The following is a 15600-nucleotide window of genomic DNA, read 5'->3' as shown; positions in this document are numbered from 1 at the left end:
TCTTAATTTATCCTTGTGGTCTGTAATTGAATGTTTTAATACGAATCTGAAACAATATGCATAGGATATACTGGTTCAAAGTTACGCTCCATCCAGCACACTTTTACAAACATTTGAGTGCTAACTATGAGCAGCAATTGTGCTAAGCAGACAATGGAATTAGACTCCAAGAGTTATGCAACATCCTAATTTTCTTAATGATTGATAAAAGCAGGTCAACCACAAATTCATCCACAATTTTTTTTTCAAATATTTATTTTTGAGAGAGAGCGCACAAGTGGGGGAACCGAGAGGGAGGGGGACCGAGAATCCCAAGGTCACACAGACAGCAGTGAGCCCGACGCAGGGCTGGAACCCACAAACTGTGAGATTGAGACATGAGTCAAAACTAAGAGTTGTATGCTTAACTGACTGAGCCACCCAGGTGCCCCTCATCCAAATATTTTAAAGCTGTTATGCATATTTTCAGCATGCATAACATTTGGGGAGAAATTACATAAAATGACTACTTACAAGTTTGGCAATTAATATTTATCTCCTTGGACATTTTCTAACATATTTCTGTGTGTAACTCTAATACATATATGTATATATATATGTACAGGAGCATACTATTCAAATTTGTACTTTATTATCATCTCTAAGTATCTTCTAGATTTGGTAACTTTCTTTTTTCCATAACTGAGAACAATGATTTGTTATAAAGATTGTCTGCATGCCCCAACCTCTTACTCACTTTTTCCTAAAAAAAAAAGAAAAGAAAAAGAAAAAGAAAAAGAAAAAGAAAAAGTGCAGTGGAAAGACCAGACTTTGAAGGTTTTAACACCTGGATTTGAAAACTAGTTCTGTAAACAAGCTAGCTGAGTGATTTTTGCACAGTTCACTTAATTTGGCGCTCTGTACCTCATTTTCTTTCCTTTCTTAAGCATGCTAAAATACCTATCTTATAACGTTGCTCTAAGGAGGAAATGAGATAAAGCATCTCCATCATCTCGCACAATACTTAGCATATAATAGGTGCGCAATCGATGGAAGCTACTCCCAACTTCTAAACTCCCTGAAAAGGGCAGGTTTCCGTGAACCTTCGCAATCATAGTAACTAGCAAAGGGCTTCATACATCACGAAAATGATCCCCAGATACTGCTTTAGGAGGAAATCTCTAGCTTTTTGGTAAATATTTCACTTCTATTACTTTCAAGACAGCCCTAACTCCATTGAGTGTATTCCAGTATCAGATACTATACTATCCGATATCTATCATATAGATAATAGAACAGTTTTAACGTTCATGTAATTCTTTTGATAACCTTTTAACAGCTTCCCGTGGTTCTTACAATACAATTAAAATTCTTTACTATGGTCCAGTGACCTATTTAGTCCCAGCTTATTTCTGCCCCCTCATTTAAGATGTTCTAGCCACACCTACCCTCCACCAGCCCTGAAATACTCCAAGCTCATTCCAGCCTCAGGGACTATCTTTCTCCAACTGGAGTGTCTCCTCCACTATCTTCACAGGCTAGGCTATTTATACCATTAGGCTCAACCATAGCCTCCCCAGAGTCCTTCCCTTGATGAGTCTGCCTCCTCCATTACCCTATTTTAGCTTATTTATAGGAAGCCAAATTCTCTCATTTGTTTCCAAGGGAGGTCAGGGGGCGTGTCCTCTGATTTTGTTTCCAGTTGTATCCCCAGCGCCTAGAACAGTGCCTGGCGCGAATGACTCCTGGGGCCACCACTCCTCCTAGGCTTTCGGGCAGAAGGGCGCCTGGGGGGTAGGGGGGGAAGGGGTCACGTGGGCGTTCCCTATGGCCACGCGACTGTCCTCCCAGCCCAAGTCCCTTTCCTGGGTCTTAAGGGCCAGCACCTCTATTCCCAGCGGGGGCCCTCGCTGCGAGTGGTGGGCACTCCTCCCATCGGGTCACTGGATTCTGGGGTGGATTCGGGCGTTGGGGAGCTCTGTGGCCACACCTGCTGGCCCTGGCTGCACTCACGAAGCTGCTCGTACATGCACGTGAGCAGTGAGCCAGGTGAGCCTCTGTGTGTCCCGCGCAATCCGACGGGGCCCGCGACGGGAACAGAACGCGGTGGCGTCGGCCTCCCCACCGCGTCAGCAAGACTTTCCTGTAGACGTCGGAACGACATGCCAGTCAAGGACAGGGCCTCTTCTCAAAAGCAGCGAGAGAAAGCTTAGCGCTGGTTACCAGAACACGACTTCCAGGGAACTGACTAGAAAACTCACCAGAAACCGTAGGCTGCACACACGACCCGAGGAAACTAGACTGTAGGGAGGAGTGGCACCTAAGGGACATGCGAGCGCGAGCCCAGTTTGCGCAACCGCAGTAGAAGGTGCACGCTTTCCGACTAGCCGCGCAGCCGCAGTGGAGGCTCCGTGAGCCTAGGGTGGGGCGCGGGACTGGGGCGGAGCTAGCCCCTCGCGCGCGCTGACGCGACGAGTCGCGGCGGAAGGGTGTGGACGCGCAGGCGCCGCAGTGGTTCGGGTGGGGGCAAGGAGGCGGGGCCGCGCAGGCGCCGTGAGGGGCGGTAGCGGCGGCGGCGGCGGTAGCGGCGGCAGCGGCGGCAGCGGCGGCAGCGGCGGCAGCTGTGAGGGGGTTCCGGGAAGATGGTGCTGATCAAGGAATTGTGAGTGGGTCGGTGGGCGCGTGCGGGGCTACGGGACCTCGGTGGTGGGAGACTCATTGACTGAGGAGTGGCGGAAGCGGAATATTCCTAGAAAGGAACGAACCTCGAGGTGGCCGCTCCCTCCCCCCGGCCCGCGCCCCCGGCCCCACTGAAGGCCTTTCCACTGCGCGCCCCCAGACCCGCTCCCTTGACGTTGCCGTGATAACACCGCCGCCTTCTCCCCTGGGGCGGAGGCGCCTGGGTTCCCGGCCGGAGCGCGTGGCTCGGGAAGGCGAGGCCGGGAGTTTCCGCTGGGACCCGCCTTCTTCCCACCCCCCACCCCAGTCTCAGTCTGGGCCCACCCGCAGGCCCGCCAGTGGGATCGAGCCGGACCCCGAGGATGGGGAGGCGCGGTGGGTCTGACAGTGATTTGTCGTCTGGGGTGGAGCCTACCTGTAACCCGCGGAAGACAGGTCTGCCAGGTGAAGGCAGCCCTGGTGCCGCGCGCGACTCGAGGTGGGACGTAGGCACCCTGAAGTTCAAGCAGGAGCTGGGAGTTGGCAAAAGTGCTCTCCCCAGGGCAGCTGTGTTGACTTACCAGGAGAGCCATCTCTCTGCTCTGAGTCTCAGTTTTCACATCTTTAAGATGGGGTGATACTCTGGGTTCCACCTACTTCACGGGGTTTGGACGAGGAGTTAACACGTGGTCTGTCAAATGGAATGATTTTCAGGTGCATCAGGACGGGCAAAGTGATTTTGCTGAAAAGTTACGGCATTTCCCACCGACAAGGGCTGTGACTATCACAGGAAATCTGGTTAGGCATGATTGTTGAGCTGTCACAGCTGGTTCGTATCGTCAGCATCCTGTGGGCAACTAGGGATTTCGAGTGTGGCCCGTTCCTTGGCTTTTCAATTGCTCTTCTCTTTGTAAATTCTTAAACAAATTTCAGCTTAATTTAGCCATCTCCAGACACTTTATTTTTAATGTTCTCAAACTTCTTTTAAAAAGTCACTCCTGTCATTTCTCTACTTACCTTCCACCCCCCCCCCCATTTCACTGTGTATAAAAAACAAAGCCCTTACAATAGCGCACAGAAGTCTTACGCTATTTTCTTTTCTGCTCTCATCACATTTACTACCTTTCCCGTGCCCATTCCAAGCTCGCAAGCTTCCTTATCATTTTCATTAGTTCAGGGAAAACGCTTGGTTCAGGGCCTTTCTGCTTGCTGTTCTCTCTGCCTGAAGTGCTCTTCCCTCATCTCATTAACTAACTTGCCTCCTTCAGGTCTTTGCTTAAGTATCACCTTCTTAGGGAGTCCCTCTCTGAAAACCTAATTGCAATCCCCACCATTTGGTATTTGCCTTTCCTGTGTAATTGTTGTCAGTAGCAATTCTCACTGTCTAACGTGCAACATACTTTTCTAAAATCTTTTTTATTACACGTGTTCTTTTACTCTATGTAAGCTCCATGAATTTTTCCTTTTTGCTCACTTCCACATCCCCAGCTCTTAGAATAGTCCTTGGAACATAGTAAGGGCTCAATAGTACTTGTTAAATTAATGAAAAATTACAACTTTAATCAGTGACGGGGTCCTGAGAAAAGACACATTTTCACTTAAAGTTTATAGTATTGAATTTTGGATTTATATAAACCTTTTCTTCCAAGTCATTTATACACTGTATCATGAAAGTTTTATTTATTACTCTGACATCTTTGTAATGTAGGTAGGTGGCAGAAATTAAGACAAATGGAGGGAACAAGACAGAAGGAAATTGACTTGGCCCAAGTCACATAGCAAGTGGGTTGCCGAACTGATCTTAGATCACCGATCTCGTCATTTTTATTAGAGTTATTTCCTCTTTCCTAAAATATGAATTAAGTGTTCAGTAGATCCCTTTGACAGTTATGTGAGGAGTATCCACCTAACTCATGGAAAGCAGTTCCCACTGGGAATCTGCACAATATGCTTTTTGTGAACCATTACTTTCATTATAAAAGTTTAAATGCACCGAGGTAATGAATGCTGTAATGTGCCCAAGTGTAATTTTTTTCCTGCGGAGTTATAAGTTACATTTGATGTTCACTCTTCATGTGTGTCTCCCTAGACTTTTTTTTTTCCTCTTAAACTTTTTGAGAGCAGAGACTGTTCTAAGTATTCCTGGTATCCAGCATAGCATCTAGGCTAGCATACTGTAAGTGCTCAGTGCTGTTAGACGAAGAAAAAATGATTCTTCCTGCTTGCAAGTCAACTTTCTAAAATTGTTTTTGGTCAGGAGCAATGAATAGGTCATTCCTATGTGAAGATGTTGGTAAACCGTAAAATACTTTGGCGAATGTTTGTTTTCTTAAAAAAAATGTCATCTATTTTTGACGTGGATTAAAAGTTTAAAAATGACTTCTCAGGGTGGGGAGTTCCCTTCAAGTTGTTACTTGAGCAATGGATGAAGTTGCCGTTCGCGGAAAGGCCTGATTTTAAAGAACTAGTTGTTAGTTTTATTTGGAGTATTATTTTCCTGATGGTTTTCAGAGAATTTGGAAATTTTCAAATCACTCTAAGTTGAATACTACTTTGAGAAGAAGAGAAAATCAGAGCCTATCTATTCCTTTCACTTTTCATTAAGCAAATGTTGAAGAATTTATTTGACTCATCATTCATCCAGAATGTCTCGATCAGTCAACTTAGATTTTGTGAAATAAGTCCCTGAAAGTGCTGTTGTATAAAAATAGGGATCTTCCTACCAGTGAGTAGTTGTTAAAATTACTCAGCAGTGATTCTTTGGTTTTGTGGAAGTTCAGGGAAGTCTTTAACTCTTTCCTCTCTATTCCTTTCATTTCCTCTGCAGCCCATCTTCTTGGTTCAGGCCTTTGTACACCCTTGCCCAGCTTTCCCAAAGATGGCTTTTCCCCCACATCCTGCTTCTTAATGGTTTTTAATTACCTACAGATGGCTTCTTCAGATTAACTGTAGTCATGTCACTTATCTTTTGGAGCAACCTTCCTGGATTCCTTGTTGCCTAATAAATGTAATAGATTTCTTACCATTGTATTCCAGGTCCTGAACATATGCTCCCAACCTGTATCTTTGTATTTTTCTCTATCTTTCGAAATATACTCTCCATCTGTATCTTATTTCCCCTCTGACCACTGCACCCGCTTGGCCCTAGTTTATTTTGCGTGACTGAGATAGCAAGTTAGTGTGTACTCTGAGGAGACAGTTAAAAGGATTAGGTATGGAAGGAGTTTTTGTATAACAAGTTTATCCTTGATGAGAATAGGAATTAGTAGTCTTGGTGACTTGTCTGTAGGTGACCATTATCAGAAAGACAAAGAATGCTGAGTGATCCCCTAGTGAAGGAGGGGAGAATAACAGGAGGCATGTTTTATGCTATTGGAAATCAAGGCGATTTGAGCACTCCAGCATGGCTGTTTGAGGAGGATAGGAAGAGGGGTGGGTGGGCAGTGCAGCCAAAGAGAAGTTGGAATGAGGAAGAAGTTGTGAATTTTCTATAAAATGAAAATCGAGGTGACCGCTGTGATTTTTCTCTCCTTTTAATAGAGTTAAAACAAAATCTTAAATGACATTGCTGTGTCATTTAACGATTAGTAGGGAAAAGTCTGAAAAGGATCAGGCCAAAAAAAAAAAAGTTGCTATCTTGGACACCAGCTATTATCACGAGACAGTTGATACTCAGGGATTTTCAGAGTTTATGCTGGAAATAAGTGAAGATACTTCCATATAAAAATCTGGTGATAAAATGCAATATTCTGATATAAAATAATTCACCCCAGTATTCTTTTTTGGAATATATTTTCAGGAGCATTAGTCTCCTTTTAGGTCCTTTTGTATGTCCAGTAACAAACTCTTGGACAGGACCAAACATCTGTCAACCTTAAACTGAATCTACCCTGGAAAGGTTATATTTATAAAGTTTAAAGTGTTTTCCTTGGTAAAGTTTATTCTTGTTAAGTCTAAAGGACCTTTTTACTTGTTTTTCTCTTAGTAAAACTGAGGAATAGTTGGGTAGTGGGGAACAATTTTTGGAAGTGTTCGTTCAAGTGGTTCAAGGCCTATGTCCAATGAGAGATATCATGAAAACAAAATTCGTAGTGTAGAGATGGAGAATGAAACCATACCAAAAATTGCCTGAGGGCAACCTGACCACACAGTCCAAAGATAATATATTCGGCACCCTGCAATTTTCAGTGATGAGTTTTCACTTGTTCCTTTTCTCCTCACCAGAATCTCTGCAACTGCATTTGGGGTCCTGGTACAATGAGGACACTAAATGGGAATCATCATTGAGAGCCAGAAACAGTAATCTTATTTCCCCAGTTTAAAAATTCTTATTTAAAAAAAAATTTTTTTTTTAATGTTTATTTTTGAGAGAGACAGTGAGACAGAGCGCGAGCTGGGGAGGACCAGAGAGGGAGACAGAATCGGAAGCAGGCTCCAGGTTCTGAGCTGTCAGCACAGAGCCTGACTTGGGGCTCGAACCACGAACTGTGAGATCATGACCTGAGCTGAAGTCGGGTGCTCAACCAACTGAGCCACCCAGGTGCCCCACCAGCTTAAAAATTCTTATTTAGAGCTGTATACATCGTGAGGACCCTCTCCTCTAAATGACGTTCTTGTATTGGGTGATCTGCTATCATTGGATTCAAATAAAAGTTACTGTAAACCTAGAGACCTGTGTTCTCATACATGATAAATATTTTTTTTTTTCTTTTGTCGTTTTAGCCGTGTGGTTTTGCCATGTTCTGTTCAGGAGGTAAGTCTCGCTTGTTTTCTGTTTGTTTTGTTGATACATTGTGTTTTGGTACATTAATCTCAAATCATATTTTTGTTGTGTTCGCTTACCTTTACATTCGTACAAGTGAATTATGGTGTATCACAGATGCTTGATTATAAATGAATTCTGTTACACTGCCTTGTTTCAGAAGGCTCTAAACAATGTGGTTTAATCTCCTGCCCAGTTCAGGAATTCTGGCTACAATATCCCAGAGAAAGGAGGTTCCGACCTCAGTGTGAGCACTGTAAGGCTAAGAAACTTGCTGCTTAGAGAAACAGTCTGTTTTACTGTCGGATATTTCAAACCTTTGACTTTATGCCCAAATCTGCTTTCCTGTAAGGCTTGTTGTCTACAGTCCCTTCCACTCGTGCAGGGGAAATAAGCCTATTCTGACTGGCATATGGTAGCCCTTTAGGTTTTCTTTGGGCCATTCTGGCTCCTCCCCTTGAGTTCTTTTGTTCCTTCTCCTCCACATGAGGTCACAGGGTTAACCATTCCCAGTGCGTTCATTTGGCCTGGTCTAACATGACCTCTAGACTTCCTCACCAGCTGCTCTCACTACATGCGTCGTAGTTGTTGCTCTGCTGAAACCACTATTCCAAACACAGCCTGACCGGCACGTAACTGTGAGAGCTTATCGTCTCCCTTGATCTGCACGTGGTACAGAAGTACACATCCAATCCAGAACTCGTACATCCTTCGGTGGTAGCCGTCTGTGGCATAGCCGGGAATGAGGATAAAAGCAGAGAAACATCTGTGTAGCAAACCCCACAAAGCCCGCTGGGTCCTTCTAGAACTCGCATACAGTTTGCACTGGCTCAGTTTTCTTGTTTTCCTAGAGCTGACAGTAGATTAGAAGCAGTGTATTGGAAGTGGGACAAAACAAACTGATAACCTAAGAAGTGACAGCTGACAGAAGACAGAAAGGAAAAAAAAAATGCAGAAACAAAAAATGAGTAGCTGCTGGCATAGTTCAAAGCAGTCTTGAACACAGCTGTATACATCTCAGTAGTGCCTCAGGTTTCCCTGTATAAAAATACTCAAGCCAGACACCCCTGTGCTTTACTTGTGCGGTTGATTGTTTGAACTTGAATGTGGAAATTGACGTTTGTTTTGGTTAAATTTTTTCTTTTGGTTTCAGTTGGTCAGATCAATTTGTTGAAATCTTTTTGAGTCTTGATGTTGTCATCCAAAATAATCTCGGCTTTTTCCTCTATTCAGATTTACTAAACACCTCTCTTGTCTGTCTTTAAATTACTCTTAAAAATGAGAATGAAAGCCTAGTAGCATGCCATAGAATATCAGTTCATTAGTGTATTTTTTTTTGGATACTGTTTAGTTGTTTCTGTGTGAAGTTTTGTTACTCTGTTCCTGCCTGAGATTAAATTTATCTTCTGATTTAGAGACATTTTAATCCTCCTTTAAAAATATGACAGTGTTGAGAAGTATGTTTTGAAGGACTTAATTAAGGATTGTAGCTTACTGGACCAACCCTGGTGGTGTTATTACAAAAACCAGAGAAGAAACCTCTCCTCCTGCAGTCTAAAACCCCTACAGAAATTATTTTTGTTGCTCTTAAGAAACGTGTTTGGTTCTAGCTTCCTAAACCCAAATTGAGTGATTGAGTTAGTGTATATTTAAATTAACCTTTAAGACAGTGTCATAACTCCCATGGGCTTTTTACATAATGAGTGTTTACTGAGCTTACCACTACCCCTATTTTTGTCTCAAATAAAATGTTCATTTTGAATGATTTCATTTTTAGAGATAGCTTTGTTTTGAAAACATGCTTAAAAAGAAAAGAAAAACGCTTCTTTAGGCCTTCCTCACCAGGAGGAAGAAATTTAGCCAAATTTGAAGAGATTGGAGATAACGCTATGGTGTAGTCACTAGAACAAATTAGAACATGAGAACTTTGTTTTTTATTATTTGTTGGAACTGTTAGCAGCTCCAAATTGACACAGAACAATACTCCCCACTCACAGGTATTGGTTCAGGCCATTGAGAATTCTGGTTCACTTTAAAATGCAGTAGGGGCGCCTGGGTGGCTCAGTTGGTTAAGGGTCTGACTTCGGCTCAGGTCATGATCTCACAGCTCATGAGGTCGAGACCTGCGTTGGGCTCTGTGCTAATAGCTCAGAGCCTGGAGCTGCTTCGGATTCTGTGTCTCCCTCTCTCTCTCTGTTCTTCCCCTGCTCTCACTCTGTTTCTCTTTCTCTCAAAAATAAATAAACATTAAAATTTTTTTTAATGAAATAGAAACTACTGTCAGCAGTTCCTTGCCTTTTATAGTAATTCTTGTATATGTGTAATCCTTAAAAAGTATTTCTGTTTACTGGAGAACTTTACAATAAACAGTTTTGATCCTGAGTACCCACCATCGCTTCTGTTTTGGTGGACAAGGGCCAAATTGGGCATGTCAGGCAGAAGTTATGGGAAAAAAAGACCCCAGAGGTCTACCAGAATTTGGGCTGTAATGGTTCTCTGCGTTTTCAGGGTTTATTATTATCCTTCATGTATCTTCTTTTTATCGTTAAGAATATATTTTGGTTGCTCAGCTTTCTTAATTGGCAGAGTAACAATTATATTCCTGTCATTTTCAGAATTTTGTGAAATTAAATGAGATAAAATGGATGTGAAAGTGCTTTGGAAAACACAAATGTATATTACACAAAAAGTTGGGCCAAGCATCAAGGTGTTTTTTTGATAAGTGAATGGTACATGTTAAAGCGCCCCAGAGTGTTTGTAACTAGCAGTTTTCTCAAATAATGGAAATCCTGTAAAATATTACAGAGTTTCTTAAAGCTGTATGATCATCTAGTGTTTGTCTTCCTAAACATACTGATTTCTAATTTGAGTCCTGCTGTCACATGGAACAAATGCGCTGAGTGCTTTGGATATGCTTTTCAGTATCGTATATGGTACTATTTTAGCATAGGAAGTTTCCACAGTTACTACTAGCTTACTGAAATTCTGTGCTCTGAAATTCCAGTATCAGGTTGGACAGCTTTACTCTGTTGCTGAAGCTAGTAAGAATGAAACTGGCGGTGGAGAAGGAATCGAAGTCTTAAAAAATGAACCTTACGAGAAAGATGGAGAAAAGGGACAGTATACACACAAAATCTATCACCTAAAAAGGTAAGCTGATTGTTCACATTTGATGCTTAGTCATTCTATTGAAAATGATGCCTTAACTATCCAGTTTATTGTTGATCATGTAACCCCTTAACTTCCTGGCAGGTGTGCTGAGGTATTTCTTAAAATTTCACTCTGACAATGCGTTGCATCTTAATTTTTTGAGAGAACCTCCCCATTTATTGGTTATTTTTAAATTATAAAAGTAATGACTGCTTATTAAAAAATTCAGACAACAGAGAAGGTTATAAAATAAAAACTTAGTCCCCACCTCTTGCCATCACATATCCGTAACCCCAGGGAGAAACACTAGAAGCAGTTTCTCCTTCCGAATCATTTTCTATACATATGCAAATAAGCCTTTAAAAACAAATATACTGAAAGCTCTGTTGTGTTATTTTTTGTTTTCTACGACAAATGGGATCATACTATATGTACACTTCTGCAGTTGCCTTTATCTTTTGTGCAATGACACATCGTGAACGTCCTTAATGTCTGTGGCATTTTTTTTTTAAGGCTGAGTGAGATTTCCTAGGGTGAACAAAGCACAGTTGACTTACCCATTCTGTAAATGATGAGTCAATATAGGTGCTTTAGGTATTTTCCTTTCTGTGCGTTACATACAAGATTTCTGGGAACGTGGTTGTACATGCCTTCATGCCTTCGGTAACTGTTTCTCTAGGAGAAATGTATAAAAGTGGGATTGCTGCAAGGACATGTTCATTTAAAATTTTGATATTACTGCCAGATTGCCCCCAAAGAATTTGATAGTGTTCATTTTCCATAATTTTCTCTGTTTAGTTTTTTGCCAGTTAGATATACAAAAATAGTTTCTTTTTTTCAATTTGCATTTCTTTATTAGCGAAGTTGAATGTTTATATCAGTGGACCATTTGAATTTCTTACGTGACTTGACTGTTCAAATCTTTTTTGTTCATTGTTTTTATCTGTTTGGTTGATAGAAGTTGTTTTCTGCATTCTCCTAAGTTTGGCCATCTGATCTCTATCTTTGGCATAAATATTTTAAAACCGAAAAAGCATACCAGTGTTTGTCCAAGGAAGGCAAAAGATCATCAATGGTTTTTAAGAGTCCGTTTTTTCAGTAGTTCCCCCCTAATTTATTAAAGGTAGGAGAGATCTTTGATCTTTTCTTGCCTTTATTCTTTTCATACTGGAATGAATAACACCCATGTTTTTTGTAGAGCTCCTCAAAGTTGTAGATGAGCTATGATGATCAGTATTTTTCCTGTTGTTTCATTTTAAGACTGCTGCTTGATTTATACTGACACATGAATATAAAGAAGGTTATGACTTTATCGAATCTTAAATTTTATTTATTTATTTATTTTCTCCTAGAACACAACATTTCTTTGTTTCTGATGCAGGTTTGAACAATGGCAATAATTCTGATCAATCAGTTGTCCATAGAGACTGCCTTATTCATGGTTCCTGTTAATTTATTAGTGCCCTAAGTATACCTAAAAAAATGTGTCAGTTGAGAGAAAAATGTGGCATTCTAGATGTTATGATCTACATAACATTTGTAATATTGAATAGTCTTATTTTTAGAGTATTGTACACTTCCTCATTAATTGAATTTTACCAACATGTAAAACTTTTTTTTATTGTAAACATTTAACTCTCTGGGGATTCTAAAATTAACCAGAATGTTTGATACATAAAACTTTCTGTTGCTGTATGATATCTATATGTGAATAGTCTTGAAACAGATTCAAAATACCCTTCATTTGAAAACTGAGAGTGGGCAATTGGGGAAATGTTTGATATATCATTACATGGAAAAGATTAGTTGCTAGATATGTATGTAAATATGAATATGCAGTGCATATATTTTTAAAAAACTAATCAGAAAACAGTCTATAAAGAGATTCATTAAAATGTTAAGAATGTTTTTCTCTTGGTGGTGGGATTATGGGTGATTTTAAAAAATTTGTTTTGCTCTTCTATATTGTTTAATTAGGGAAAAAATGATAACTGTTTTGAAACATCTGATTCAGATGACATTCCAGCCATAAATAGGAAATCTTTTGAGTTGAAGAGGGCCATATAAATACGGGTAGTGCAAGAGTTGTTAATATTCTGAAGAGCTTATTTGGGGGTGACTTTCAGAACTTCTCTCAGGCTTTTAATAGATTAAATAAAGGAAAACCGGCTCTCCGGAGGCCAGCCTCCCAGTGAACTTATGGCTTCTTCATTCCTAGAAAGAGCTAAAATCATTCCACAGTGCCCTTTGGTTTTACCCTGTCACGTATTCATTTACTTCTTACGGCAGTCCTGAAAAATAAGCGATATACGTGTTGTACATCAGAGGACACTGAAGTGCGTGTTTACCCAAAGTCACACAGCTAGTAGATGGCAGAATGGTGACTGAGACCTGGATTTTCTGGATTCTGATCCCGTGGTCTTTTGGTCACAAGTAGGCAGTCCCAAGTCCTGGACAACAAGTGCTCAGGACCTCAAGAGCACAGGTGTCCTGTGAGAAGGGAGGAAGGGGGTCTGATTGGATGGTAAGGGCTATCTGATGCCCATAGAAGGCTGATTTTGTCGCACAAACATAGCAGCTGTGGACAGCAGCATGGAGAGACCTGAAACAGGAAAGGAAAAGGAAAGAGGGTGGCACTAATGGGTCTCGGTCTGCGTGGCAGGTAATAGCCTCTCTGGCAGTGGTGAAGAACCACTGAAAACCTGTCTGGGAATAAAGACAAAACCAGAACCGATTTTGCTGTAGTCCAGGGGAGAGAATGGTCCAGGGCAAGGCAGTCAGATGTCCACACTCAGAGTCGTCAGTGTCATGCCGATGGCACAGTAGCCCCAGGATAATTATTTTATGGAAAGGCAAAGAATCATTTAGCAGTAAGTGCCAGGGCCTTCGCTGGGCCATAGGAAAGAAGGCAGTCACGACACAGGGCTGGCGGCATAGCCTGTCAGACTTGTGTATCCTGTGCGGGCATCCTGCAGGTTTAACATGCTGAAGACCTATCCACAGTTCCTAGAGAGTTTTAGGGTTCCTTCCCTGAGGAAGTTGTGTCCAGTAATCCCTGTTCCCCTTTTTGGCATTTGCTCCATTGGGTAATCTCTAGTGCTATGTGCACTCTCACTTTATAGCATCACTAGAATTGCAAACCTGGCTGGCGAAATTTGTTGCCCAGGGCCGCCAACACCTTATTTTACGTTTGAGATACTTGAAATTTGAGGTTTGCTTTACCCAGTGGAATCAATGTTTCTGGATTCCCTGGCCAGTATGCTTTCCCATTTCAGCAAGACACTTCTTGGTAAGATATGTACACTTCATCTTAACCAGAAGATTGAGAAACAGTCTTGGCAAGGTATTAAAAAACCCATAATTTAGTGACCATTGCAGGGGACTTTTCTTTCCTTGAATCTCAAATAATAATCTTTTTACAGGATAATGAGATTCTTTCCATGTCCTTTGAAAACTTACAGTAAATAGTTGCCCATGGTAATTGTAAGCAGAAGATCTAGTATTCTTACTAGATCTTCTTACTTACTGTATTCTTACTGTGCGCTGGTCACTGTAAGTATTCTAGGTGGGACTTCATTGATTCCCCGTAGCAGCCTTTTCTAGTGAGGAAATGAAAGTCCAGAAAAGTGTAAGTAACTGGCCCCTGCGTCACTACTGTTGGTAGCAGAGACAGGCCATGAACCCAGGCAGGCATTGTGATTCCAGAACTTACCCTTTTAACCACTTTGCTCTACTGCTGAGTTCTGTGGGACGGTTAGAATATTTTCCATTTTCTGAAGTGAACACCAAAGGAGTTGACTGAGAAATTCTTCCAAGACGATGGGTTTCACCATATCCCGTGTTCTTGTAACTCTTTAAAGTCTCAAGCCTTCTTTCAGAATAAAGTTAAGCTTAACAAGGTGTACTTCTCCATGCCTCTCAACCGTTACAACTGTCCAGAGTGCAGACTATTGGATCTAAGTAAGCCCGTCTCTTCATTGTCCTTCAGAAGTGCCATGTTCAGCTGGTTAGGTTCTTTTCTTGTGATACGGGCTTGCCCATAACCTCAGTTTCCCACACATAGTCAGCGCTGTCCTTTGCGGAGACATCCCTTGACTACTTTTATTCTTCCCATTACTTTTTGTCACATCTACTCATTTTGACACCCGACCATGTGTTTCATGTGTACGTATTTGTCTTGTACCCCATTTACCATAAAAGTTTTGAGTATGTTTCCTTATGATGTTTAATATACACTTAACAGTGGACGGTGGGGAGGGAGAAAAGACTTTATTGGGCAAAGAATTTTGAAGCAAGGCAAGGAAGTGTGTTGCAACTTTTGAGATGGTTATTTCAGAGAAAAACTTGCAGCTCTCCTGAGACTTTGTAGGAAGGAACACACTGACCAGTCCTTTTGTGTTTTTCTCTCCCTTCTTGGGGAAGATCAGCTTTACTCTTTTATTCTTCATAGTAAGCATTATGTCTTCACCATCTCCAGTCAGTCCTGGATGATGCAGAATTCTTAAAGTTGTGCCAACTCCTGAATGATCTTATTCCCCAAAGATTGGAACAGCAGAGGTTTAATTGAACATCATTTTAAAATTTCATGTGGTTCCAGTAAAGACCTCATTTTTGTAGGCAAAAGAGTCATTTGCCAGGAACTAAAGTTATGTTCATGTTTAAAAATGAGAAGTTTAAAGTCACCTGAGAATACAAAGATCGATTATATGAGATGATTCACATCAGAGAGCATCTTTGAATAAGTATGAGATTGATAAATATCAGGCAAATATAGTAATTCATTCTTGAGTCCAGAATTAGACAGCAACACAAAATTTTTTCTTTGTATATAGTTCTGAGTCTTAAATTTTGCACAGCTTGCACTTAAAAAAATTTTTTTTTAATGTTTACTTTTGAGAATGAGAGAGAGAGAGAGAGAGAGAGTGCACGCATGATTGGGGGAGGTGTAGAGAGAGAGGGAGACACAGAATCTGAAGCATGCTCCAGGCTCTGAGCTGTCAGCACAGAGGCCAGTGCAGGGCTTGAACCAGTGAACTAACTGTGAGATCATG

At 41.4% G+C, this 15600-nt stretch overlaps 1 protein-coding gene across 2 annotated transcripts in view; it reads left to right on the top strand.

The window, feature by feature from the left end:
* The first annotated feature begins 2556 nt into the window (after positions 1-2556).
* The window catches only part of PITPNB (phosphatidylinositol transfer protein beta), a 64690-nt gene continuing 51646 nt past the window's right edge, over positions 2557-15600 (top strand). For both annotated transcript variants that reach the window (XM_030335976.1, XM_030335977.1), the window contains exons 1-3: positions 2557-2641; positions 7360-7390; positions 10404-10549. In XM_030335976.1, the coding sequence (XP_030191836.1) occupies positions 2622-2641; positions 7360-7390; positions 10404-10549 (197 nt within the window). In that variant the 5' untranslated portion in view covers positions 2557-2621. The remainder of the gene's footprint in view (positions 2642-7359; positions 7391-10403; positions 10550-15600) is intronic.

The sequence above is a fragment of the Lynx canadensis genome, chromosome D3 (assembly GCF_007474595.2).
Source record: "Lynx canadensis isolate LIC74 chromosome D3, mLynCan4.pri.v2, whole genome shotgun sequence".
NCBI lineage: Eukaryota > Metazoa > Chordata > Mammalia > Carnivora > Felidae > Lynx > Lynx canadensis.
Note: the sequence above shows the minus strand (reverse complement) of the source record. Positions and strands in the feature narration are given on the sequence as shown.